Source organism: Musca autumnalis, unplaced genomic scaffold, assembly GCF_047663935.1.
Source record: "Musca autumnalis isolate F117 unplaced genomic scaffold, ASM4766393v1 scaffold_4, whole genome shotgun sequence".
Classification (NCBI taxonomy): Eukaryota; Metazoa; Arthropoda; class Insecta; order Diptera; family Muscidae; genus Musca; species Musca autumnalis.
In genome coordinates, this window is record NW_027411977.1 from 135,357,932 (window position 1) to 135,384,543 (window position 26,612).

At 35.9% G+C, this 26,612-nt stretch overlaps 3 protein-coding genes across 13 annotated transcripts; 2 read left to right on the top strand and 1 right to left on the bottom strand.

Annotated features, from left to right (window-relative positions):
* Window positions 1-317: 317 nt before the first annotated feature.
* On the top strand, window positions 318-5,185 carry Pgm1 (phosphoglucose mutase 1). Of its 9 annotated transcripts, none has more exons than XM_073985329.1 (8): window positions 324-429; window positions 562-722; window positions 794-902; window positions 979-1,143; window positions 1,212-1,293; window positions 3,527-4,074; window positions 4,148-4,818; window positions 4,880-5,185. In XM_073985329.1, exons 3-8 carry the CDS (start codon window positions 825-827, stop codon window positions 5,016-5,018), a joined length of 1,683 nt encoding a protein of 560 aa, XP_073841430.1. In that variant the 5' UTR covers window positions 324-429; window positions 562-722; window positions 794-824; the 3' UTR covers window positions 5,019-5,185. The 9 variants fall into 9 exon arrangements, with proteins under 9 accessions (XP_073841428.1, XP_073841430.1, XP_073841427.1 ...); XM_073985326.1 differs by having other exon boundaries at window positions 341-429; window positions 818-902; XM_073985332.1 differs by having other exon boundaries at window positions 341-429; window positions 821-902.
* Strump (WASH complex subunit strump) lies at window positions 5,095-24,393 on the bottom strand. Of its 3 annotated transcripts, none has more exons than XM_073985322.1 (6): window positions 24,111-24,393; window positions 18,194-18,488; window positions 16,891-18,117; window positions 15,432-16,822; window positions 5,814-6,188; window positions 5,095-5,360 (listed from the first exon to the last, which is right to left on the bottom strand). In XM_073985322.1, the coding sequence occupies exons 1-6, from the start codon at window positions 24,230-24,232 to the stop codon at window positions 5,204-5,206; spliced, it is 3,567 nt and encodes a 1,188-aa protein (XP_073841423.1). In that variant the 5' UTR covers window positions 24,233-24,393; the 3' UTR covers window positions 5,095-5,203. The 3 variants fall into 3 exon arrangements, 2 of the variants coding, with proteins under 2 accessions (XP_073841423.1, XP_073841422.1); XM_073985321.1 differs by having other exon boundaries at window positions 18,194-18,491; window positions 24,111-24,344; XR_012412770.1 differs by lacking the exon at window positions 5,095-5,360 and having other exon boundaries at window positions 6,157-6,518; window positions 13,658-16,822; window positions 18,194-18,491; window positions 24,111-24,344.
* On the top strand, window positions 6,777-13,555 carry LOC141403156 (uncharacterized). Its single transcript, XM_073985320.1, has 2 exons — window positions 6,777-6,883; window positions 6,945-13,555. The coding sequence occupies exon 2, from the start codon at window positions 7,715-7,717 to the stop codon at window positions 11,360-11,362; it is 3,648 nt and encodes a 1,215-aa protein (XP_073841421.1). The 5' UTR covers window positions 6,777-6,883; window positions 6,945-7,714; the 3' UTR covers window positions 11,363-13,555.
* Window positions 24,394-26,612: the final 2,219 nt, after the last annotated feature.

Here is a 26,612-nt window from a genome sequence, read left to right on the forward strand (position 1 = left end):
GTATCTTTTGACATTTCGCCCATTTACTAATTTAGTATTGTAACAATTCGCCATCTACCTTGTTTATTGAAATACGTGAAAAGTGTTGCAACTTATAATTTCGCTGAAATTACGAAATGAGATGACTTCTTTTTTGTATGCAAAATCTGGTAAATTTTGCTTGATTCCGCTCGAAATCACGAAACGATGCCGAATGTAAACTAAGCACTATAGAAAACTAAAACACGCCTCTTATTTTTGCCTACTCTGAAATACATCTGCTGCATTGTAGAAATAGTACGTAAGAAAGTACCCAAATGAAAAATACAACACTGTCTACAGCTGTTACGTTTGTTTTTGTTGTTTCAACTTAAATTTGTTTACATTCAAATCGACCGGTTAGAATTTCTTGTTATGTTATTCAGTGGTTTGTTGCCGGTTACAAAAACAGTTAGTAGCAACAAAAACGTATATATATACAATTAATTTAATTGTTTATTGTATTAAACGTGTGCATTATTTTACTGTTTAATGAATTTTATTTGCCGATACTACGAATGACCTTTGTCAATGACACATCAGTCAGCTGGGGGTGTCGTTTTTATAGAGATAGGCCATCAACAGAAGCAGCAGCAGAGCGCAGAGCACTTCTCTAACGAGCAATACAACAAGACAGTGTAAAATTGTCAATTGTGGTGTATAGAAGACCCGCAGAACATTCAAGAGGAATTCAATTTTTACGGGTAAGAGAAGTAACAAAAATTCTAATTTGTTAGTAGTATATTTTATTTTTGTTATTAATAATAATGAAAAGGTTGCTGTTGAATCTTTTATACAGCAGAAGTATGTCCTTAACAACGGAAACGGTAGCTACAACTGTGTACGAAGGCCAAAAGCCAGGCACAAGTGGATTACGCAAAAAGGTAAAAAGGAATAAAAAATACCTACAATGTTAAATTTTAAATTTTTAAACATATGTATTACTTTCTTTGTTCACAGGTTAAAGTGTTTACCCAAACAAATTACACTGAAAACTTTGTACAATGTATTCTGGATGCCAATGGAGAAGCTCTTAAAGGTTCCACTTTAGTGGTGGGTGGTGATGGTCGTTTCTACTGTAAAGAGGCTGCAGAACTAATTATACGCATGTGTGCTGCCAATGGGGTAAGAGAGTGACAGAGAGCAAACATTAGCATAATAATTAATTCGGTATTAATTTCAATTGATCCTAGGTTGGAAAATTATTGGTAGGTCAAAATGGTATACTTTCCACTCCTGCTGTCTCAAGTTTGATACGTCATCACAAAGCATTAGGTAAGTGATATACATTTTTATTGTTTGTTTTCTTTTTTAATCTCTGCTTCTTACAGAGAGCACTTTAGAAGATAGTAATATTTCTTATCAATATATATATTTTTTGCATTCTCAATTCATATCATGTTTTACAAACCTGATGCATTATTACATGCCCTTCTCATGATCTTTTTTTACAATTGCTTGCTAGTTAAATTTTAGATAAGTTTTATTGCTGAAATGTTTATATGTATACAGTATACATATGTAGATATGTACGTTGGTTTATTTGCCAGTTTCTTATCACTTACTATTGGTGTGCTGGGTATAATTGTCAATAGCGAAGGTCTGCAACATTCGAATTGCAATTTTGTAAAATAAACACATATGTATTTTAGTAATACTTATCATTTGTAAAGTAACACAACTTAATCTCAGTTTTGTATGCTTTTGGGAAAAGCCGAGAAAACTATAGTTTCGGGCCTCAATGTCATTCCCGAAAAAAAAAATTAAATACCTCCCACTTCAAAATACTTCTTGTCTTTAAAATTTAAAAACTAAATTAAGAATGAGCTGCATTGCTTTACAAATAATAATTAATTACTCGACATCGGCTTTTTTCAAATTGTTGAAATTTCAACCAATTGCAACTACGTTATTATATAGAATTATATCGTTCCAATGACAGAAATTCGATGTCATATTGAAAATAATTAATAATACGTACAAAGCTCCAGCTTCTATAGTTTAATAAACGAATTATTTGCATTATAATTTTCAAAAATATGCAAAAATCCGATGTCTATTTATTACTAAAATATTTATTTTTTATGAAATGCTTTACAAATAATTACTAATACAGATCAGATCAAAGTGAATTTTGGAATGATCATGATCGGTTTCAAAAACCGCTATACATTTACTAAAGTGATAAAAATTATATCTGCATTTCAAATCACAATAATGTACATATCTGTTCACAATGATGTTGCGATTTTAGTATGATCGAATAGTGCAAATCATTATGCTTATCAAATTAATATGTCCAATATACATTTGATTTAGTGGCGTTTTGCTTATGCGATAAAACTACTCTTCGCCCATTGCCTATCCGTAAAGTTTGTAAATAGTACACGGTGCTCTTGAACTAACTTTAATTGAAAGGAGTTTACACCTGGGAAGTTTTTCCAGATTCTGAAACTACAATGTTCATAGATGAGAAAAATAAAAAAATAGCCGGAGCGCTTTTTAAATAAATCCCGGTCAATAGGGTTTTTTAGGTTTTCATGATTTTACTGTGAAACCGCCAGCCCTATCAAAATTCCATTATATTTTGGTAGGTTTTACCATTTTTGAGATATTGAAGTTCAATTTGGGACAAATCACTGACTATATCGTCCTCTTATAAAATAATGTCACGACTGCAATTTCCCAACTTAAACTTATATATCTCAAAAATGGTACGTACAACCTAGGAAAAAATTACGAAAGCCAATCTTGTACAGAATCTTCACAGCTATAAAATTTTCTAGTCCCATTTCGATAAGACTTACCGTTTTCAATTAAATCGTGGAAACCCAAAAATGTGACCTGAACTTCTACACCTTTTTCAGTTGTAATTCGAAACATTTTAGTTGTAATTCGTAACATTTCATTTGTAATACGAGAATTCCATTTGTAATTCGAATTATTCTATTTGTAATTCGAATTATTCCATTTGTAATTCGAATTATTCCATTTATAATTCCAATTATTCTATTTGTAAATCGAATTATTCCATTTGTAATTCGAATTATTCCATTTGTAATTCGAATTATTCCATTTGTAATTCGAATCATTTTATTTGTAATTTCAAATAAAATAATTCCACTTGTAATTCGAATTATTTTTTTGAAATTACAAATAAAATGATTCGCATTACAAATGAAATGTTACGAACTATAACTAAAATGTTTCGAATTACAACTGAAAAAGACAATGTGACCCATTCCTTCAGGTACCTCCTCCGTAAAACCTTTGATCATTTATCCAAATCCATATTTTTGTCGGGTCAAAAAGGGGCACAAAATTCTCCTATATACATAATGTTTGGGGAAAAGGACCTTGGCTGTCAAGTCGGTCTTCGATCTGCAAGTTTCAATTCACACAGGCTGTGGGAATATCTCAGTCGGCAAAGCCGACTGATACTTTTTTACTTGTTTTATTTAATTTTTTTACAATGTATCCCTACTTCATTTCTTTCTTACATTTCCAGGTGGCATTGTTTTGACTGCATCCCATAATCCTGGCGGTCCTGAAAATGATTTCGGTATTAAATTTAACTGTGAAAATGGTGGTCCGGCTCCCGATGCTTTTACCAATAAGATCTATCAACTTTCAACTGCCATTAAAGAGTATAAAATTGTGAAGGGTCTTCCAGTAGATATTACCAAAGTTGGCACTACCACTCACACGGTTAATAATCAACCATTTGTTGTTGAAGTTATTGATTCGGTTGCCAATTACGTTAATCATATGAAGGAAATTTTCGACTTTGCCAAACTAAAGGATTATGTTAGTGGCAAGACCTCGGGAAAACCGTTGAAAATGCGCATCGATTCATTGAATGGTGTTACTGGTTCCTATGTGCGAGAAATCTTTTTGAACTGTTTGGGTGCCAGTGAACAATGTGTGGTGCACACAACTCCATTACCCGATTTTGGTGGTTTACATCCAGATCCCAATTTGACATATGCCAAAGATTTGGTAGATACTGTGGCAAATGGTGATTATGATATTGGTGCTGCCTTTGATGGTGATGGTGTAAGTTAGCACACAAATGTGTAACATCGACAGGAGGGGTAAATAATAATTCCGTTTTCTTGTATTTTTCTAGGACCGCAACATGATTATTGGTCATAAGGCCTTCTTTGTTACACCCAGCGATTCATTGGCTGTTATTGCCCACTATTTAGAGTGTATACCCTATTTCCAAAAGAATGGTGTGCAAGGTTTTGCCAGAAGTATGCCAACTGCTTCCGCCGTAGACTTGGTAGGCAAAAAATTGGGAAAGGAAGTGTTTGAGGTACCCACCGGCTGGAAATATTTCGGTAACTTAATGGATGCCGGCCGTTTGTGTTTGTGTGGTGAGGAAAGTTTTGGCACTGGCTCAAATCACATCCGTGAAAAAGATGGCATTTGGGCAGTTCTCGCCTGGTTATCCATAATGCAACATACTGGCAAGGGTATTGAGGATATTTTGAAAAATCACTGGTCTATTTATGGTCGTAACTATTTCACCCGTTACGATTACGAAGAGTGTGAATTGGATCCATGCAATGAAATGATAGCCACCATGGAGAAAACCATTACCGATCCATCTTTTGTGGGTAAAGAATTCTCTAGTGGCGGTAAAAGCTACAAGGTTAAGGTTGCTGATAATTTCGCCTACACCGATCCTGTGGATAAATCGGTGGCCACAAAACAAGGTTTGCGTATTGTATTCGAGGATGGCAGTCGCATTGTTATGCGTTTAAGTGGTACTGGCAGCAGTGGAGCTACTGTGCGGTAAGTTCTATATAACTTTTAAACAAAAAATTCTTTTTAATATTACATTCCTCCATTTTAGATTGTATATTGATTCATATGAAAAGGATAATGTTTTGGGTCAAGCTAGCGTAATGCTTAAGCCATTGATTGACATTGCCTTGGAAATATCACAACTGCCTAAATTCACCGGCCGCAATGCACCCACCGTTATTACATAAATGTCTATAAGAAGAAAGCAAATTATCATAAAAATCTACCTCATATTCATGGAGGTAAACGTTGATTGAAACCCCATTTTTTCGTTGTTGTAAAATTTAATTTTATTATTGTAATGCATTTGTTTTGGTAGTTTATTGAATATATTTAATAAATATATATATAAAAATTATATCACTATATATAATTAACTTTTAACACTTAGGCCTAAATACTCATATTGATTCAATACAATCACAGGTAAACGTTCGGTCAGTACGGAGCGTGGTAATTTCGACATGCGCACAAACATTTCCAAGAAATGTAATGCTGTTATTACCTCTGGGCATAATTCATGTTTCGCACTAGAGATTTTGAAGAGAATAGAAGGAATTTATATCATATGGATATATTTGGGAAATGTCAGAGCTATGGACGCTTTTATGATGGACATATTCGGATTTTACTTGTAATGAAAAAATACAAAAAAAATTAAGTCCAGCCTTAAATTCCGAATTGGAATTAAATTTAGAGGACTAACGCAGAAAATGGTTATTGACAACCAAAGCACAGTGGTCCTACTTGGATGGGAATGTATGACAAATTTATTTCTATCTAACCGATTGATTTAATTTTTGGTTGGGACCACAATGCAAAGAAAATTTATAAAAGGCTGAAACAGTCAATAGCCTTATAATTTCTATGGTTTTATAATTCCGATTCTTTTGCATGTATGTGTTGTATAATGATTTGAAGAAAATCATCGTTTCCATAACTCTTTTTTTTTTCTTCTTTTAAATTGCTAATAATGTACTCACCTCAAATTTGTTTCCACCAATACTTTAACATATTGGCATAAATATGTGATGAGCATTATTTTCACATCTTTATGGAATTGTTGTAATATCGTTAGTAATCCCATTAAAAGTGGAACACCATCCAAAGGATCTTTATTCAATTTCGGCAGGAGACTTTGTATTTGCATTGAATACTGTAAACGATTGGTAACATTGTGTATGACGAACAGAAAGAAGAAGAGCGCTACATTATGGGAATTTTTGCACAAAACAAAAACTTCTTCCAACGGCTCATATGACCCAATGTACATAAGGTAATCTTTTAATTCCACCAATATGGTATTATCTTTGAATTTTTGTTGCATTTCTTTATTTTCCAATTCATTCAGCAGTGATCTGAAATTTAAATATATAGAAATTATAAATAATAAAAAGTTGAAAATATGGGAAAGTCGATACTCCTCCCTCTATTATGGCAACAATTTAGTAAATCAGGAGCGTCTTCGGGCGTAGAGAAAAACGATGTGGATATGTTTTCATAAATTTCTGTACATTTTGTTTCCTTAGCCTCATTTTGTCCAGTTGGCCCACCCGAAGTAGTTTTCCGTTTAAGTTGGTAATGCTGATTTAAATTAAAAAGAAGCTTGTCTGAGTAATCTGGTGGGGGTCAATGGTCACGTATCACCGATACTGAGAGCATATTATGTCACTGCCAATTCTATTCACCTAGTGTCGCTGCCGCTCATATTTTTTATTTTTGTTTACATTTTTGTTGATCTCAGTTTCACACAGCAACATATTGGATGGGGTGACGTCATTGACATGACCATCCATATGTTCGCATGTGTGTGTGTTTCTATGTTTTTGATATTATTTTGTTTTGAGTCCTTCTCTTAATTGATCATTGAGCCTTTGTTATGTTTTTTGTTAACCGCAGTCCTTTTCTCCTCATATTCTACTGCATTGATTGTCACTCAAACAGGTTTTTTGTTGGAACAAAACCGTTAGAAATTTGCAATGCAGTAGAATTTTGTGGTTTATTATTGTCGCCCTTTTTTAATAAATTTAGTTCGTGAGGGATAAAGACTGCGGTAAGTTGTGTGGCTCTGTTTAATTTTCTTTATTAGTTTTTAATTTTAGTATTTTTATTAGAAATAAACGCTCGTTACAACTGTGCCTACCACTACCCATATACACAGCATATAAATTTATGAAGGTGTTTTATTTTGCCCATGGGTTTGTGGTTCAGTCTGGAGTAGTTAAATTCGCTATCCCTCCCAGGAGAAACTCACGTCGCAGCCAGCGACAAACTTTATTTCGCAATTCTTGTTGCGATTGCAGAAAAAATTGGAAATTTTATTGTGCAAACTGGTGCAAACTTTGAAACTTTTTAGAAAAACTTTATATTGCCGAAATTTGCCTATGTGGAAAAATTTTATTTGGAGAAATTTTGTGAATTACTGTTTTTGGAAATTTGTGTCGCCCGTCGTCCTGAAATTTGTTTGCTGTTTCAAGAAACAAGTGTGCCGTCTTGCAATTTGGGGCCATTTTAGAAAATTGTTTGTGGCCCTTTGGAATTAAAAATTTTGCAGTGCAGATTTATTTTGGATTCCTGAAAATAGTTGAAGACATTTTGTGTGAAATTTGCTGCCATTTTTTTAAAAATTGTTGTCCGAGATTGAAAAGTTTTGTTGTGCTGAAACTAAAAATAATTGTGTAGCCCTTCTGGTGTGAAATTTTGTGGTGCTGAAAATTAAGGTTGGAGCCATTTTTTGTGAAATTTATCACCATTTTAATAAATTGTTTGCCGCCATAGAACTTGGAGAATTTTTTTTGTGGCAAATTTTAGCGACATTTTATTTTGGAATTTTGCTGTCAGTTAAAAATTTGTGAAACCTGTTTAATTGTTGTGTGCTGTAAATATGATGCCGAGATCGCCACCAAATACAACAAAAACAAATGCGAGTTGTACTAAAAGTGTTTCAGTTGGTGCCTCCACTTTAGCCGGAGGGTCAAATGTGCCTACCACTGCTGGAACTTCTAGTACACCAAATACCATTGCCGCTACAACAACAATAGGTGTTCTAACGCAGCCGATTGCAGCAGCAACAATGCAAAGTATTTCCCAAGTTGAGATGGAAAGTCTGAGGAAACAAATTGACGTGTTGCAGTTACAATTGCAGAATTCACAGCGTGCATTGAAAGCTGCAAGGACTTCCGCTAATGGATCAACGCCAAATTCAACACAAGTGGTTACTGGTAACATTTTGAGTGAGTATGGTGGTGATTCCAACAGTGCCCAGTCTGAAGTAGACACAAATGTTCCGAGTGTCACACCCCAATCTTATGTAACCAGTAGGCCGCTGCCGCCTCTGCAACCTGCTCCGTCGTCCGTTGCCCAATCGTCGCTGCCAACTTCTCTGCCTGCATCTCAGTCGCCCTTGACGCAGCCGTTTAATGCAGTTCAACAGCCGCCATATTATAGCAACTTTTTGATGCCGCCATTGCCAAAAAAGTTGTATGACTTGCCGAATTTTAGTGGTGTTCCTGAAGACTGGCCAATGTTTTCAACGGCGTTTGAACATTCAACGGCAGCGTACCAATATAATAATTTTGAGAATTGTTTGCGACTGCAAAAAGCATTAAAGGGTGATGCTAGGGAATGTGTGAAGTCGTTGCTCATACATCCCGACAATGTGAACACGGTGATGGAGCAACTGAAATTCCAATATGGCCGACCTGAATTGTTAATACGAGGGCAGTTGAAGCAGGTGAGGGAAATTCCGTCCATTAGTGAAAATGCTGTGGAGAAGTTGGTGCCGTTTGCAATAAAAGTACAGAATCTTGCCGCCTTTTTGGAAACAGCAAATGGTAATCAACATTTATCAAACCCTACACTAATGGATGAGTTAATTCAAAAGTTGCCTATGAGTAAGAGGTTGGAATGGGCTCAGTACTCGTCGAATTTGGAATCGTGGCCTACAGTTTTGGATTTCAACAATTGGTTGAAAGGTGTTGCAAATTTGATTCGAAGTGTCCAGCTTACAACAACAAGTTGTCCAACAGGTGAAACCAAGAAAAAAGTGGTTCTGTATGCATCCGATGATCGAGATAAAGAAGAAGTGTGCCGATTATGCCGAGGACAACACAATTTGTTTGATTGCAAGAAATTTCATTCCATGTCAGTGCCGAATAGATGGAATGAAGTGAAAAGGTTAAGGTTATGCTTTTCTTGCCTTGGTAGTGGACATTCCACTAGAAATTGCCGCCGTAGAAAAGAATGTCATGTAAATGGTTGTCAAAGAAAACATAACAAATTTCTGCATGACAAATCAAAAGATGTTGGTGAAAATAATTCAAATAGTGTTGTTGCCCGGAATGATCAAGATGCCGAGCCAGTGTTGAGTTGTGTTTCCAGTATTTGTGAGAAATCAAACTTGTTGTTCCGAGTGCTGCCTGTGAAACTTTATGGTCCGAACTGTGTTGTTGAAACGTTTGCCTTGTTGGATGAAGGTTCGTCGGTGACAATGATAGACAGTTCGTTGGTGAGGCAGCTTGGACTTAGTGGCCGTCAAAGCAAGTTGAATTTAAGCTGGTATGGTGGTAAGTCGTCTCAAGAAAGTGCAATGGTGGTTGATCTTCATGTGAGTGGCATTTCTAAGAAGAGGAAGTATGCTTTAAAAAATGTGTATGGTGTTCCAAATTTGAAATTGCCCACTCAAAGTTTCAACATGAAGTCAAATAAGCATTATGAAGTGCCAGTGAAGCCATACAGCAACGTGACGCCTAAGATGCTCATCGGCCTTGATCATTGTCATTTGGGGTTGCCAGATGAAGTTGTGCCATTAGAAGAAGGTGGACCTCATGCAGCGAATACACCCCTAGGATGGGTAGTTTTTGGTCAGGTGTGTGGAAGACAGCCTACATCCCACACATGTTTACTGACAGCTCAGCCAGAGCAACATTTATATGATTTGGTTTCAAGTTACTTCGAAACAGAAAATTTTGGTGTGAAGGCCCTGCCGACAATAGAGGGTAAGGATGATGTTCGTGCTAGACAGTTGCTCAAGGATTTTACGATAAAGGTTGCCGGAAGATTTCAATCCAGACTACTATGGCGTGATGAAAATGTAGTCCTGTCGGATAGCAATTCCATGGCCTTTAATCGACTTGTTGGAATTGAGCGGAAAATGAAGAAGAATCCTGATTTTTGTGCCGACTACAAAATAATCATTCAGGATTACGTCAACAAAGGGTATGTACGAAAGTTAACATCATCCGAAATATCTATTTGTAGCCCGAGAACTTGGTATCTACCACATTTTGGTGTGTTGAATCCCCTGAAGCCTGGGAAACTTCGCCTCGTGTTTGATGCTGCCGCCAAAGTCGAAGGAGTTTCTCTAAACTCGTTTAGTTTTCGAATGGGGAAAGTCACTGTCTGCGCAGATATCAAAGAGATGTTTCACCAAATTATTATTGTCGAAGAAGATAGGTGTTCTCAAAGATTTCTTTGGCGTGAAAATGAATGTTGCCCCCCAGATGTTTATGAGATGACTGTAATGACGTTTGGAGCCGCTTGCTCGCCTTGTATTGCCCAGTATGTGAAAGAGACCAATGCCCTAGAATTTCGTGATCGTTACCCCAGAGCAGTGAAGGCAATTATCGACAACCATTATGTTGGTGATTTTGTCAACAGCTTCGAAACTTCAGCGAAAGCCATAGAGATATCGATGCAAGTGCGTGAAATACATAAGTCAGCCGGTTTCGAGTTGCGCAATTTCACATCGAATTCAAAAGAGGTTGTCGTGGCTCTGGAGGGTAATTTGGGAAGAAATTTCAACTTCTGTGATGATTTAGCCGATCTTCAGTTTTCCACAGAAAAGATTCTAGGCATGTATTGGAATCCTGGTGACGACGCATTTAATTTTGAGTTGAAATTTAATCGAGTGAGACCAGACATCATCAGTGGAGAGAGGCGTCCGACTAAGAGAGAATTATTGAGTGTTGTCATGTCGGTATACGATCCCTTGGGCTTATTAAGTCACTTCATGGTAACTGCTAAATTGTTATTGAGAGAAGTCTGGAGATACGATATTCGGTGGGACGAAGATATCCCAAATGAACTGTTTGACATATGGAATAATTGGCGTGATGAGTTGAAGAATGTGGCCCAAGTGAGAGTTCCTAGATACTACTTTAGAATTGGATTGCCTGAAACAGTCGAGTTGCACATTTTCGTCGATGCCAGCGAAGACGCATTTGGTGCCGTGTCGTATTGGAGGTCGATAAAGTCAGATGGTGAGATTGAAGTCTCGTTTATTACCTCAAAAACCAAATGTGCTCCGTTGAAATCAATGACTATACCTAGACTTGAACTTCAAGCTGCCGTATTGGGAACTCGTTTGCTGTACACTATCGAGAAGGAACATTCGGTCAAGGTTTCCCGACGAATTTGCTGGAGTGATTCTTCAACTGTCATCAACTGGATAAATTCTGACAACAGAAGATATAAGCCGTTTGTCGCCCATAGAATCACAGAGATTTTGGATTCCACACGTCCGTCCTACTGATTGGAAATGGTTGCCCACAAATTTGAATGTTGCCGATGAAACAACAAGAGCGAAAAGAAATATGGATTTCTCTTTTAATTCTCGCTGGTACCAAGGTCCACAATTTTTGCATCAGCCGGAGGATGATTGGCCCGAAATGATTTCAACCTCCAATGATGAGCCGCCTGAAGAAGAGCTTCTTTCGAAATTTGTGTTAACGGTCAGTACAAATGTTGTTATTGATTTTAATCGTTTCTCTTCCTTTCTCAAGATAAAACGTACAATGGGTTATGTCCTGAGATTTGTCGATCGATATTTGAAGAAGAAAATTGGGGAGGTTGAAAGTTGTCTAACAGTCGCCGAATTGAAGGATGCCGCAACTGCTCTTTGCCGCCTATCTCAACGTGAAAGTTTCGCCTTCGAATTAGATGTTTTAAAGTCTGATGGTTCCATCCCAAAAAGCAATGAGTTGTACACCCTGTCGCCCTATATTGATAAGAATAATTTGATGCGATTATATGGACGTATTGATGCCGCCAGTTTGTTTGCCTATTGAAACCAGACGTCCCATTATACTTTCGCCAAAGCATCGCCTAGCCGAACTTATTGTTGTCCATGAGCATAAACTTATGAAGCACCAAAATTTTGAAGCCACTATTGCCGCCATAAGAAGACGTTATTGGATTCCTCAACTTCGAAAACTATTAAAAAGCTGTATCTCCAAATGTAATGTCTGCAAGTTACGCAGTGTCTCTCCAACGCCGCCATTTATGGGTTCCCTGCCTAGCGACAGATTTACTCCAAATGTCTGTCCATTTGCCTATACCGGGTTAGATTAATTTGACCCAATTACCATCACCATTGGTCGACGTCATGAAAAACGATGGGTGGCTCTATTTACATGTTTGACGATAAGAGCCATACATTTGGAGATTGCCTTTGATCTGTCAACCGATGCCTGCATTTTAGCTATACGCAATTTTATAAATCGCAGAGGAACCCCCATAAGAATACGGAGTGACAATGGCAAGAATTTTGTTGGAGCAGACCAAGAAGCCAAGAGATTTGAAGAAGTTTTCGATGTGGTCCGAGTGAAGGATGAGTTGTCTACAAAGGGCATTGACTGGCAGTTCAATTGCCCATATAATCCATCAGAAGGAGGCATTTGGGAACGGATGGTTCAATGTGTCAAAAAGGTATTGCGTGTAACGTTGAAGGAAGTCGCCCCAGAGAGCACACGTTACATAGTTTTCTCATTGAAGCGGAAAATATAGTCAATTCACGCCCTTTAACCCATCTCCCTGTTGGTCCCGATGAAGAAGAACCATTAACGCCGAATCATTTTTTGTTGGGCCATCCAAATATGCCAGAAACTCCAGCCGGAACAATTGTCGACAAACCAGCTGTGTTGAAGAAACAGTGGCGTATCTCACGACAGCTTCGTGACCACTTTTGGAAAAGGTGGATCGCCGAATATTTGCCCACACTGACAAGAAGAGCTAAATGGTGCCAGTACACAAAGCCCGTATCCCCAGGTGACTTGGTTTTAATTTGTGATCCTGATGTCTCTCGTCGTGAATGGAGAAGAGGTCGAGTGCAAGAGGTGTACCTAGGCAAAGATGGTGTAGTCCGACAAGCTGACATTGCCACATCGACTGGAGTCTTGAAGCGCCCCGTCTCAAAACTTGCCGTCTTAGATATTGAATTGTGAATCGGGTCGATTCACGGGGGCGGGGATGTCGCTGCCGCTCATATTTTTTATTTTTGTTTACATTTTTGTTGATCTCAGTTTCACACAGCAACATATTGGATGGTGTGACGTCATTGACATGACCATCCATATGTTCGCATGTGTGTGTGTTTCTATGTTTTTGATATTATTTTGTTTTGAGTCCTTCTCTTAATTGATCATTGAGCCTTTGTTATGTTTTTTGTTAACCGCAGTCCTTTTCTCCTCATATTCTACTGCATTGATTGTCACTCAAACAGGTTTTTTGTTGGAACAAAACCGTTAGAAATTTGCAATGCAGTAGAATTTTGTGGTTTATTATTGTCGCCCTTTTTTAATAAATTTAGTTCGTGAGGGATAAAGACTGCGGTAAGTTGTGTGGCTCTGTTTAATTTTCTTTATTAGTTTTTAATTTTAGTATTTTTATTAGAAATAAACGCTCGTTACAACTGTGCCTACCACTACCCATATACACAGCATATAAATTTATGAAGGTGTTTTATTTTGCCCATGGGTTTGTGGTTCAGTCTGGAGTAGTTAAATTCGCTATCCCTCCCAGGAGAAACTCACGTCGCAGCCAGCGACACCTAGCATTAAATTCTGGTCGGACAAGTGGGGTATATTGATAAATCGACTAAGAACTTAAAATTAAATTATTACGAATCTGACCAATCCTTTCCCAAAAACAAAAACCTTTTCGCCAACAGTTATGTATTTAGGATGTTTTCAGATTTAATGGCTGTTTCTGGACATGTTTGGATTGAAGATCAAAAATTTTCCGGAGGAGGTACCTGAAGTTATCGACATAATCAATTTTGGAAATGAGTTTTTTGGGGGTAATTTATAGGTCAACGTATAACTTGGAGCTTTTAGACTTTATATCAGAAAGGACCACCACATAGGTATAAACCTTCGAACGAACAGGCCCTAAACTTCATTTTAACAAAAATGTTGAACTTTTGTGGGGAAGGTGCCCTAAGGAGAAGACCGATATGGACCATTTTTGAAGTTAAACTACATTTTTTATAAAGTATTATGAGGTCCAAAGCTTGGACCAAGTCGGTAGGTCCATTCAAGAGGTATAGCGCTTACTATTTTAGTGACGTTTTTAACTTTTGTGGGGGAGGTACCCGAAGGAGTGAACCGATATGGCCTATCTAAAACTTAAACTAAATGTGGACAAATTTTGGATAGAATCGATTGATCCGTTCGAGAGTTATCGTGTGCTCCAGCAATTGCACATGGTGCCGTATAGATTTTTTACAGCTTTCGGTCCATTTTCTTAAAGAGTATGGACTTGCCCCCTGACAAATCTTGTACCGTCGCCGTAGGCGCATGTTGTTGCAGAAATCAAAGGGATTCGAGAACAGCTCTTAAACTGCACTTTCCCCAAATTTTGTGTGGCAGGTACCCGAAGAAGTTGACCGACATAGTCCTATGTCTGGTAGAAATATTACAATGTGCAAAGTATGGAACAAATCGGTTAGTCCCTTCGAGAGTTAACGTGCGCATACTTTTTGCGAATAATATTGAACTTTTGTGGGGAGGTACCCGAGGGAGTGGACCGACATGGTCCATCTTCGAACTTGCCCCCTGTTTTTGTAACCAATTTTTGTTCGTTCGTCTATATTCGTAATAAAACAAACAAATCGGTTAGTCCCTTCCAGAGTTAACGTGCGCATAATTTTTGGGAATAATATTGAATTTTTGTGGGGAGGTACCCGAGAGAGTGGACCGACATGGTTCATCTTCGAACTTGCCCCCTGTTTTTGTAACTAATTTTTGTTCGTTCGTTCGTCTATATTCGTAATAATTTAGACATACATAGCTCTGCCCCCAGATGAAATACAGATCTAATTTTTCGAAGAATTTCTTATTTAAAAATCAGCCCTCTACAATTGCGCTAGGGCCAGTAAATCAATCTACAAAATTTGACAATTCGTGTAAGAATAAAACTTTTTCCAAAAAACCGGTGGTTAATCTATGTTCGGACAAAATATTACGAGATCCAAATCGTGTGCATCAGAGAGTTGTCGTGTGCATCAGCCAACAAGATAGACGGACGGACATGGCTAAATTAATTCCAAATTGTCTGAAACAGATTTCGTCTAAACATACTTGGGAAATAAGCTATTATTTCGATCAGCCCCACTTTTGGTCGTATCAAAGTGTATATACCTACAAAGCCTTCCCTAAAGCCTAAGGGTATAAGTATGTATATACAACAATAACATTTTCAAAAAGTTCCTCAGAAGGAACTGCCAATACTTCTTGATAAATAATTCTGTCCATAAACGAAACCAAATGAACCTACCTCTTCAATAGTCATAGTATTTTCAAATTATATTTCATTACCCTCACCTGTTAAATGTTTCCAATGCAGACTCCAAATTCTTTGCATTCACTTTACTCTTACTTTTCAGCTCGAATGCCAATTGTTTTCTCAGTATTTGTTTATGACCCAAATCCAATATCCATTCGACCATTGTCGGCCATACTTTAAGCCATCTTTGATGATATGTTGCATAGTACTTGAGAGGATTTGTAGTGTATGCAGTGGGAAATTGTTTCGATTCAAGTTCCGATGTCAACTGACCCAAAGTTGAAGACCACATTTGATCATTCTCAATGTTATGTTGTAATTTTTCTAAATTCTTTTTTAAATCGGCAACAAACATATAGGTGTATAAACGATCCAATCCCACCAATCCAGCTGGACCAATCGCCTCACGCATTTTACAAAAGAAACGTGAATCCAAGACTTCTTTGTGGGGAGATTTTTTATCATACCAAGTTGCTTTCAAATCAAGATAAATGGTATTTCGTGGATCAGTACAAAGAAGTATTTCATTTGCCAGACGACCTATAAAGTTATTCGATTTCGTTGTATCACCCTGTAGTGGTGGAAATGTGGGTATTGGTATTGTAGTCGATTGATATTTAGATTGCCAATATTGAACTTTATTACGTAAGAAGGCATTGCATTCTCTTTCCACGTTGTAGTTGATAACGCGTGTCAATTCCTGTTGTAATATTTTCAAACCATGTACATTTAGATAGTCTTGAATGTATTCGAATGAACGACGATAGCCATCCATGGTTTTGGCCAATTGTTCCAACTTAGTTTCCAGTTCTAATGTTGGAGTACTCTTTTGTTTAGCACTACTGGGTGTAAAAATCAAACCCACGTTTAAGGCATTGGCCAAATGTTTTACCAATTCCTTGCGTATGCCATCTTCAAGTAATTGCTTTGGATCCAATTCAATAACACCAACCAATGTTTTTTTCATCATGAGAATACCTTCGGTAAATACCGATATGGAATGTGTCAATTTTGCCACCGTGTAGCGATCTTCGAATTGGGCATATTCTTTAAGTTTGTCTTTTTCCAAACGAGTTGGAAGTTCCTTGATAACGTCTGTTTGCAATTGAATAATCCTAGCCATTAGGTTAAACATTGTCTCGGGTATTATTTGTAAAACTTTTCGCATATAGTTGGCCAATTCTGTACTGTAATAATTAGACACAGATACCAAGTCTTCAGATTTTGCCTGATTTATACGCATCAATGGAATTTCCAAGGCACTGGCTAGTTTTAGAAATGTTGCTCTAAGTCGTATTACAGATTTCGGCTGTTTCTTTATGGCGTCTTGCATAATGGCAGTGAAATCGCGGTCTATTAAATGCCAAGCATAACTCAGATCACTAATGAGTTGTATATTGATGAGAATATCTTCTTTAACATTAATTATCTGAAAAAAAGTAACAGAAATACACTACAATTTGGACAATTTGGGACTTACACTCAGTTTGTACTTACCTGAATCATTCTTGTCAAATATTCTCTTGTTTCCATTAGATACTGTTTTACTTGCATATTTGATTGTAAATTGTGAAACTCCTGCACCTCCTCCAATGCTTGTATCAGCTGTATCAATGTTCTACCGGAAATGTTAACATTGTCCGAATTTAGGTTTTCAATTTCTTTGGCTATATCATCAAACCACAATTTTAATTGAGGATTACTTTCGATTTTTGAAAGTGGTCGTGATCCCGAAAACGCCTCGGCCAATTCTCTTACACGATCTAAAGCTTCCTTTTTGAAATCATTCCATCTATTGGATTTTTCTTGCATTAGACTTCGTAATATTTCCTTAACCTCCAGTTCCAATTGGGAACAATTGAGTAACAATTTAAAAAGATCCAATTCGTTATACCCCAATTCCGAGCGTACCAATTTTATGATTTGTTCCATTTTTTGTGTAACGGAACCCTGGGAAATTTCATAGATTGTTTTGGAAGCATGTGTGAAATACCATCTGAGCAAAACATTACATTGCCGTATTAGGTTTATGATTTTCGAAATGTTTTGCAAGACAAAGAAGTCTGTCAGTATACCATCTCGCAGAATCTCTTGCGTCTGTTTTAATACCTTCTCCATTTTCTCTTTGCGCAATAAGCAAAATCCCTTTATGGCTGTTGTCTCAACTACAGATAGAGCCGCTTTGGCCGCCTTAAATTGATCCCAAGCATCCACTAAATTAACTGTAATACCCATATAAATTGATACAACCCAATTGTCGGAAAAGAATTTGTCTACAATTTCGCGCATTTGTGCCACTTGGGTGTGTAGAATTTTTGGTGAAAAATATAAGCAAACGTATAACATGGCGGCTTGTGTAGACAGAGCTGTAGATCGATGATCAGGATGTGGAAATATACTCAACTGATTATAAATATCATCACAACGTAGACGTCCAATAACCATATCAATAAAATTCTCATCGAATTTAAAACGTGCAAAATATGATTCTGGATAATTTGAAATTGCATCTTTGGATGATTTAGTGGGGTTGGTATTGTGGCATTTAGGTGAAATGTAGCCGGTGGAACGTAGCAGCATGCAAACATCGTCGATATTACTGTCACTATGTGATTTTGAGCCACTATAACGATAGTAGGATATTAAAAGGCGTTCTCTTACCACACCCGGTATGTGAAAGTCGACAATTAGAAGTATCACGCCAAAAATATATAAGGCTTCACACTATTTGAAGTAGTAGACAAAAACAACTACAACATTTCTGACTATACGAATACATAGGGCAAATAAAAATACTTACCATCAATTGTTTTCCTTCTTCATCCTGTAATACCGTTTCCAATGTTTGTTGAATATAATAACCTCGATTCAGTTCATCAATGAATTGTTGCAAATCTTTAGCATATTGATGAGTGCTTTCAAATGCTAAATAAAAGCGAGTCAAAATATCCAAATAATTTTCACGTATTTCTTCATCTAAATCTTGCAGAGCAGGGTCCTGTTCTATTTTTAGGTCTTGGGCTTCAGCAATTTTCAAATAACTAAAATCCATAATAACTTCAGCATACTTCTGTTGATCAGCCTTTGATTCTAATCTACTTGAATGCAAAAAGAAAAAAGTAATAATTAATAAATAAAAAATAATTAAAAAAAAAATAACTTTCAGTGTTTTATTTAGAAATGCACATAAAACTAGAAAATAATTTGTCGCTTAGCCTCAATAAATATATTCTTTCTCATGATGGAATCTCTCAAATAAAACGCTTGCCGTTTAATTTTGCCACCATTTATAATTTAAATGCAAGCATTTTATTTGAAAGATTCCATCATGAGAAAGAATATATTTATTGAAGCAAGTTAAATAAAACACTGTAAAAATGGGGTCAATTTATTAAAAAAATTATACTAAAATATTTCAAGACAATTTTAGTTCGGTAGAGTTTTAATACGTTCTCTAATCAACAGATTCGAAACCTGTCCCTGAAGTTTCAGAAGTTTCCGGTCTATACCTCGGAAGTATGTTTTAAGTTGGCGATTTAAATTTGACTTCCCAACTTAAGACGATTATTACACAAAAACTAAAATAACTACTTGAACCATATTTTGTAACAGATAGCCATATATCACTTCTAAATTTCCGTGCAATATCAGGCATGAATTGAAGGGTTTTGAGCTTCATATACTCACATTTTTGTTGGATTATTCCAAACTTATAGTAAATGAGCTGTAACTCGTTGAGTTTTAGAGAAATCAACATGAAAATTTTACATAAGATAAAGTAGGAGTCGTAGAAAAATAGAAATTGCTATCACAGAAATGGCATTTTTAAGTTATAGACATTCTTTGAGTAAATGAGCGATATATTGGCATGATTAGCATTCAGTTTCAGATCTAATGGGTCTATTGTGTATTGCGACAAGCGTCGAGTGGAGTTGTCAGTCGTCTCTGCGACAAACTTTAAAAATTGTATTACGTAAAGCGATCAAAAATAACCGCCGATAACATGTTGTCGTTACTGAGAAGAACTTTTTTTTATTAATTTTACTAATGGGTACTTTACACGATATGTTTTTTAGATATGGGTTGTCACTTTGGATATACATTTTGTATTTAAAAAGTGACAACCCATATGTTAAAAACATATCGTGTAAAGTACCCATAAAGCGGCGTACACACGATCATTTTTGACTGTCAGTTTTACTCAAATAATAGTGCCCAAGAAAGCCCATTTTTCACTACATTTACCGTTATAAAATCAAAACCCGAAGTGACCCAAAGAAACCAAAGGTATTTTCGTCTTCTATGGACTCCCACAAAACCGAATTTGTGCATCAGAAATCCTGCAAAAAAATGTTGTCCACTTTTGTATCACAGTGTTATTGATATTTACGAAAAATCGACAGTAAAAACTGATCGTGTGTACCCCGCATAGCTAAACGATTGAAAAACAAACGCATAAATATAATTTCAGAAGTGAAAACCATTAATACTGTTTTAATATCAAGAGAAATGTTTAATATGATAGAATAATGTCAAAACCGCAGTATGGACGTGAGTTACACATATCATTGACTTTGTCAGATTGTTTCTGATTCTCCATCAGCGTACGTAAAAATACTTTAAATAACATTTCCAATCGTTTCGTTTCGTATTTTCCATAGGAACAATACGAAACGAAACATAACCCACGTTGGCCGAGCTCGCTGTTTAGTTTTGTTTTGTTTACATTCGTGAGTACGAACAAAACGAAAAGCGAAAAGTACTCAACTCCACAAGAGCAGATAGAAAACGGAATAGTACTAAACACATGTGAATAAGTGCTGTTTTACATTTAAACGATTTGTCTTACGATTTTTTGTCTCCTCTTTGCTCATCTTCGTAAATTTCACACACAGGGTTGCATTTTTTTGTAACATGGCACCAAGTGTACATTTTGTTAAAAATTCTTAATGTAAAAAGAAGGTATTTTATAAAAATATGTTATAAAAATTTTAAAATTCTTATAAAAAATAATCATTTTATGCTTTAAATGATTTTTTATGCACAAAATTCATTGCAAAACTAAATTTTGTTTCAATTTCTCTTACTATGTTTTGCAACTCTGCCTAACAAGAATAACCACCACAAAGAGGAGACAAAAAATCGTAAGAGAAATCGTTTAAATGTAAAACGGCACTAAATCAAAAACGTTTGGTGGTTGATAAAATTCACTGTGTTCACTGTGGTATGCTGATGCTAACTTATAGGGTTGTTAAGCAATCACATGTGTGTGTGTCTGAGTGTGCCATTGACAATACGCACGGCAAACGTTTCCCAAAAATACTTGTCGTTTCGGTGGTGAATGAAACAACTCGGCAAAGCATAGCCGAAGTTACATTACAGCAATCGTACAGTTTCCATCTTTTTAGTGCTGTTTTACATTTAAGCGATTTCTCTTACGATTTTTTGTCTCCTCTTTGTGGTGGTTATTCTTGTTAGGCAGAGTTGCAAAACATAGTAAGAGAAATTGAAACAAAATTTAGTTTTGCAATGAATTTTGTGCATAAAAAATCATTTAAAGCATAAAATGATTATTTGTTATAAGCATTTTAAAATTTGTATAACATATTTTTATAAAATACCTTCTTTTTACATTAAGTATTTTTAACAAAATGTACACTTCGTACCATGTTACAAAAAAATGCAACCCTGTGTGTGAAATTTACGAAGATGAGCAAAGAGGAGACAAAAAATCGTAAGACAAATCGCTTAAATGTAAAACAGCACTTACATTGAAAACTTTGTGTTTTTGTTTTGGTTGTGAGAATGAAACGATACAGAGAAGCTGAAAAGTTTGTGGCATTGTGTGATTGGTACGGGAATCGTTTTGTTTGTTTCCGTTCATTGTTCTCCATTGAACAGTGTCAAAAGCAGGGTTGACATTTTTACTGTTATTGATATTATACATTAATAAAGGTAGATGCATCGGAAATTGTTCCAACAAAAAACTTCTGCTGTAACATAATTGGTATGTTCCACAACTGCAAGAATCTACAAATTTTTACTATTTGTCCGATAACATAAAGGAAAAAATTTTATCGTAGTAAAAAAATAGTAGCGTCTTGCAGGTTCTGGAGCAAATATCTTAAAATTGAAAACACGATGGCCAAATTATATTGCTGATTTTTTAATAGTAACCCAGCAAAATGTTTGCCTCCAAAGATGCAGTTAAATTATATGTACAAGTAATCTGGAAGTGCATCCAATTATGCATTTTCACTCATGATTTTTACAAGAGCGTGACTACTGAAAGATGCACTCCACAGCACTGCATTTTAACTAACCCTTTGGCACTGCATTTTAACTGACCCTTGGCACTGCATTTTAACTGCAAATGGATGTGATTCTTTGGATTGCATCCAAAAGCGGTTAAAATGTGAGGAATGGAGTGCCTTTTTCATGACTCCGTTTGAACTGCATCAAAACATGCCGTGATAGAAGTAGTCTACATTGCACTGCTTCCAATTTATTTTGCTGGGAATGCTTGCGAAAGAACGATTTGCCAAATATTAATTGAAATTTGTTCTAAAATTACGGGAGAGGAAAATTACAAATATTTTAAAAATTCTAGCTGGAATGCCAACGTATCTCCAAATCGCATGCCAGCAATCACGTTGTTAGATCAGCCAAGCTTGTCAAGTAGAAGATAAGAGAATAGAATTTTTGTTTTCACTGTCTTAAGTTTTGGGTACAACGTTTCGGCGATGTATAGGAGAGTTTTTTGTTTTGTGATTTGAATAAATGGTAAAAAATGATAACTAAAGGCCTCGTCACATAAGAGGATTTCTGGCTTAATTCGCCGCAACTCTACGCTGCTGATGTGTGCTGAAACACCGATTTTCGTATGCTTTGACTTTTGACTTAAAGCCGGAAGAACATGCAACTTAATGACCCATCAAAATGTTTGCCTCCAAAGATGCAGTTAAATGATATGTACAAGTGATCTGGATGTGCATCAAATTATGCATTTTCACTGATGACTTTTACAAGAGCGTGACTACTGAAAGATGCACTCCAAAGCACTGCATTTTAACTAACCCTTTGGCACTGCATTTTAACTGACACTTTGGCATTGCATTTTAACTAACCCTTTTGCACTGCATTTTAACTGACCCTCTGGCACTGCATTTTAACTGACCCTTTGGCATTGCATTTTAACTAACCCTTTGGGGTAGAATAGGAGGCAGTCCAAAGCACGTGTTTGGTACAGGCATTCTGCGGAAATTGTGCAAGCCATTACAAAATATGCCAGAACAAATAAAATGCATTTATTATTTGTGCAAAACAAAAATATTAACAACTTTATTACATTAACACAAATTATGAAAATTCTCCATTGAATTCAATCGCAAACATGCGTGTTTCCTCCGCTTGAATTTGTTCCAAGCTGAACTGTTTTTGCTTCATTTGCTAAATGGGTTGTCTTCCCATCACCAGTTAAGATTTCGACACGTACTCCAACAGCACTCCATTCGGAAATTTTCTTCTGGTGAGTTGCCGGAAATGTTCACAAATTAAATATTATTTAAATATTAAATATTATTTAGTTTGTATTAACAAATGTTTGGACATGTTAACACGCTTATCTCTTTTTGGAAAATGAAAGCCGCTGCCTGTAGAGATGTACAATCTGATTTATGTACATATAGGGATCTCTAACAACTGCTAATAAAATGTAGCGAACGGAGTGCCTTTTTCACGACTCCGTTTGGACTGCATCCGGATGCTGTTAAATTGTGAGGAATTGGAGTGCCTTTTTCACGACTCCGTTGAACTGCATCCGGATGTTGTTAAAATGTGATAAGTGGATGTGATTCTTTGGATTGCATCCAAATGCGGTTAAAATGTGAGGACTGGAGTGCCTTTTTCACGACTCCAGTTGAACTGCATCAAAACATGCCGTGACAGAACTAGTCCACATTGCACTACTTCCAATTTATTTTGCTGGGCGAATTAAGCCAGAAATCCTCTTATGTGACGAGGCCTTAATTGTAAATAAAAGGAATATTTTTCTAACTATAAATTTAATGGTCAGATTTAATTTTAACATAATTTGAAATTCACCTAGTAATAAAGGCATGTAATAACGGGTTATGTTTCACAAAGTTTAGGGTTTCAATGTCGATTTATTGTGACCGGCAACTAAATGACTCTGGCTTAACTGGAGTTTAGCCGCTCAGCTCCGATTTTGATGAAATTTTTTTTACAAGTAGATTTCACTTCCCTGATCACTAATGTACACATAATTTTTTTGGGAAGTATATACTTCCCGAGATATGGGCATTTGAAGTTCCAAAAATTCCCTTGTAAAAAGCCACTTAATGAGAGAAAATTTTTAAATTAGAAAAAAATTGTGTTCCCTTGCCCTAGATTTGCTCCTGTCCATAGGAGAAAGTCTTAAATCGCCGGCCGAAGGCCGGCCAATTAAAAAAAAACTGTAAATTAAAAAAAAAATTGGGATGAGCGGCTAAACTCCAGTTGCTCCATGACTCTTCGCGGTAAACATTTTAAATTGATCTCTGCTTCAACGAAACACCTCTTAATTATTCCACATCTATACTCACTACTTTGGGTGGGGCAACCGAATTGCTATATCACAATATTAACTTGTGAAACTTGTGTAAACTAAAAATGGTATAGGGTATAAATATAATATAAAATTTATATTTTCCACTTACCTATAAATGTCTGGAATGTAATCTTTTAATCGAAGTACCTCTGCAATAATGGAATTACCCATTGAAACAATAGCCAGTAAATTCTGCCCACATGCGTTATTTTCAGCTAAAAACTCAGTCATTCTGTTTTCTTGTTGCCCGTAAAATTGTTTATATATGTATAATAATTAACACAATAAACACTACTTTATTAGAAATTATATCGTTTTCTGTCCTATCCGACTATCCGATCTAAGGAAGTAAGAAATACAAGAAATACAAACAACATATTTTTGTTTATTGTGGTCAGCTGGCAAATGTTAACAACAGCTGTTTGTTTTTTTGGCTCCTTCAATGAAGATCTGCGGCAAATAATTGACGCACACTCGCAAAAAAATGGAAAGAGCGCAGTGTTGAGCAGTGATTGATGATGCATGCAGATGCAGTTCATATGACAAAGACATGGGACTGTAGGTTTATTCAATACTTTAAAGCTGTGAACACATCCAACGTTTGAGTAAAGTTTTGTGTCTGGTAGATGAATAAAAGACAAAGTGCTGCCAAATTTCAATTTGTCTTTAATCTTCTACCAGAAATGACACAAAATTTATCTCAAACGTTGGATATGTTTAGGACTTAAACCCACACGTTGAAACTTTCATACGAAACTTAGACCGTGTTTAGACACTCAAACTGGAAAGAAAATTTTTCTTCTCAATTTCTTTTAAAATTTCCTTGTTGTTTAGACACGGAAATCATGTTTGTGTCAATTTTATAATTTTTCTTATTCTTCTTTGCACTCATTTTCTCATTACGCCGTTCAAAAACAAAGCCAAGGCAAAATTGTAATGAAAACTAAAAATGGACGTCAGTGATAAACAATTAATTATTAAAGGAACCATTGAATTGCATTTTAATTTTGGTATTTCCACTTATTTCGGAATGTTTTTGCTTAAAAAATAGTTTTTTTTTTTTCAATTGTCTTCGCTGTTGTTTGTTTCTCGACAGAGAAAATAAAATGAAAGAAAATGCAAAAACAAATCTGCAGCCAACTTCAGGTTGTATACGAAGAAAAACGAAACAAAACAGAATTTGCCAGTACAGAGGTGTGTGTACCCCCTCTTATTCTTCTCTACTCCCTCGCCCATAAACTCAATTTTCTTTCCCATCAACTTTCCCTGTATAAACAGGGACTTATAAAGCTTTTGGGAGAGAGTGTGGCTTTAGAGAAATTCCTGGACGGAGAAATTAATAATGAGGGTCGGTAAACCTTTAAAATTTGACATTTAGAAAGCGAAGAACTGACTGAAGGCCCAAACTCATTGGATTTTGTTGCTTATTTTTCCATGGCACAATTACCAAGGTAGTGTTATCCATGGTTTAATAAGAAAGGTTAGCTAAAGCTTTATGTCAATTTAAATTTTTTCTTTCGATTGTTCCTAAAACATCAAAACCATATACACAATCTGTGTATGTACTGTCTGAATAACCCAGCCAGCATTTTTTGAAAATTATAATCAAATTCGAGTCTTTTTTGATCCGACTACACGACATGGTAGAACAAGAAAAGGTAGCAGCAATACCCAGCTGACTGAACTGGGTTGTAGTGTTAGTGTCAAATTCCATTCGACATTTTATGTATTTATTTCTATGTTCGATGTATATTAGGGATATATATTTTTGAAGAACAAATTTATTCATCAGAAAAAAAAACTATTTCCCATAAAGACGGCTTCATATCATTGACATGTAACCTCCTCCAGGTCCGAACGACATGCCGCACACTAAAACACCGCTTATAGAGGCGGTACAATATTTGTTAATGTGTGGTATTTTCTTAAACTTGAAAAGAATAAAGCCCTAATAAACATGTGCTTTTTTGTTTTCAAAAGCAAATGATTGAAACATCTTCTCTTTTTTCAATGAATTACCAGCGACCCGAAACATTTTTGCAAGTATTCTACTTTCTGCTAGAAATTATGCATTTAGTGGAATGATATGGAAACATTCAAATTGAAAATCTAACGAGTTTTCATTCATGTTTTCCAAAATATTCAATCAAATGTGAAAAATTATTAGTTTTTTAAATACCAATAATTTATAGACATTTCCTTGTTTTGTTTACATTTACGTTGACACTAAGGTTTACAAACAAAAACAAATTCCTTTGTGGTTGTTGTTCGAGTTGTATTTGTTGTAGTATTAACTTTACCTTGTATTTGTTCTACCATGACTACACGATTAAAAAGCTAGAATATGAGCTCATTTTCTGATCATAAATGACTCCTTTGTCGGTATGAAAACATAACCTCAGGCGACTCGTCTAAGCAAATCACAAATGAGTCTTTCTCTGCATTAGTTTCGAGTCATTTTTGCCCATTTTCTGATGGTATATAAAGTCTTTTTCGATTCGCATTTCAATCATTTATTGGTGATTTGTTGAATAATTTGGGACTCTTTTTCGAGACTTTTTTGGGTCATGTTTATAATCGTATATGAATCTTTAGGGAGTCATTTATGAGT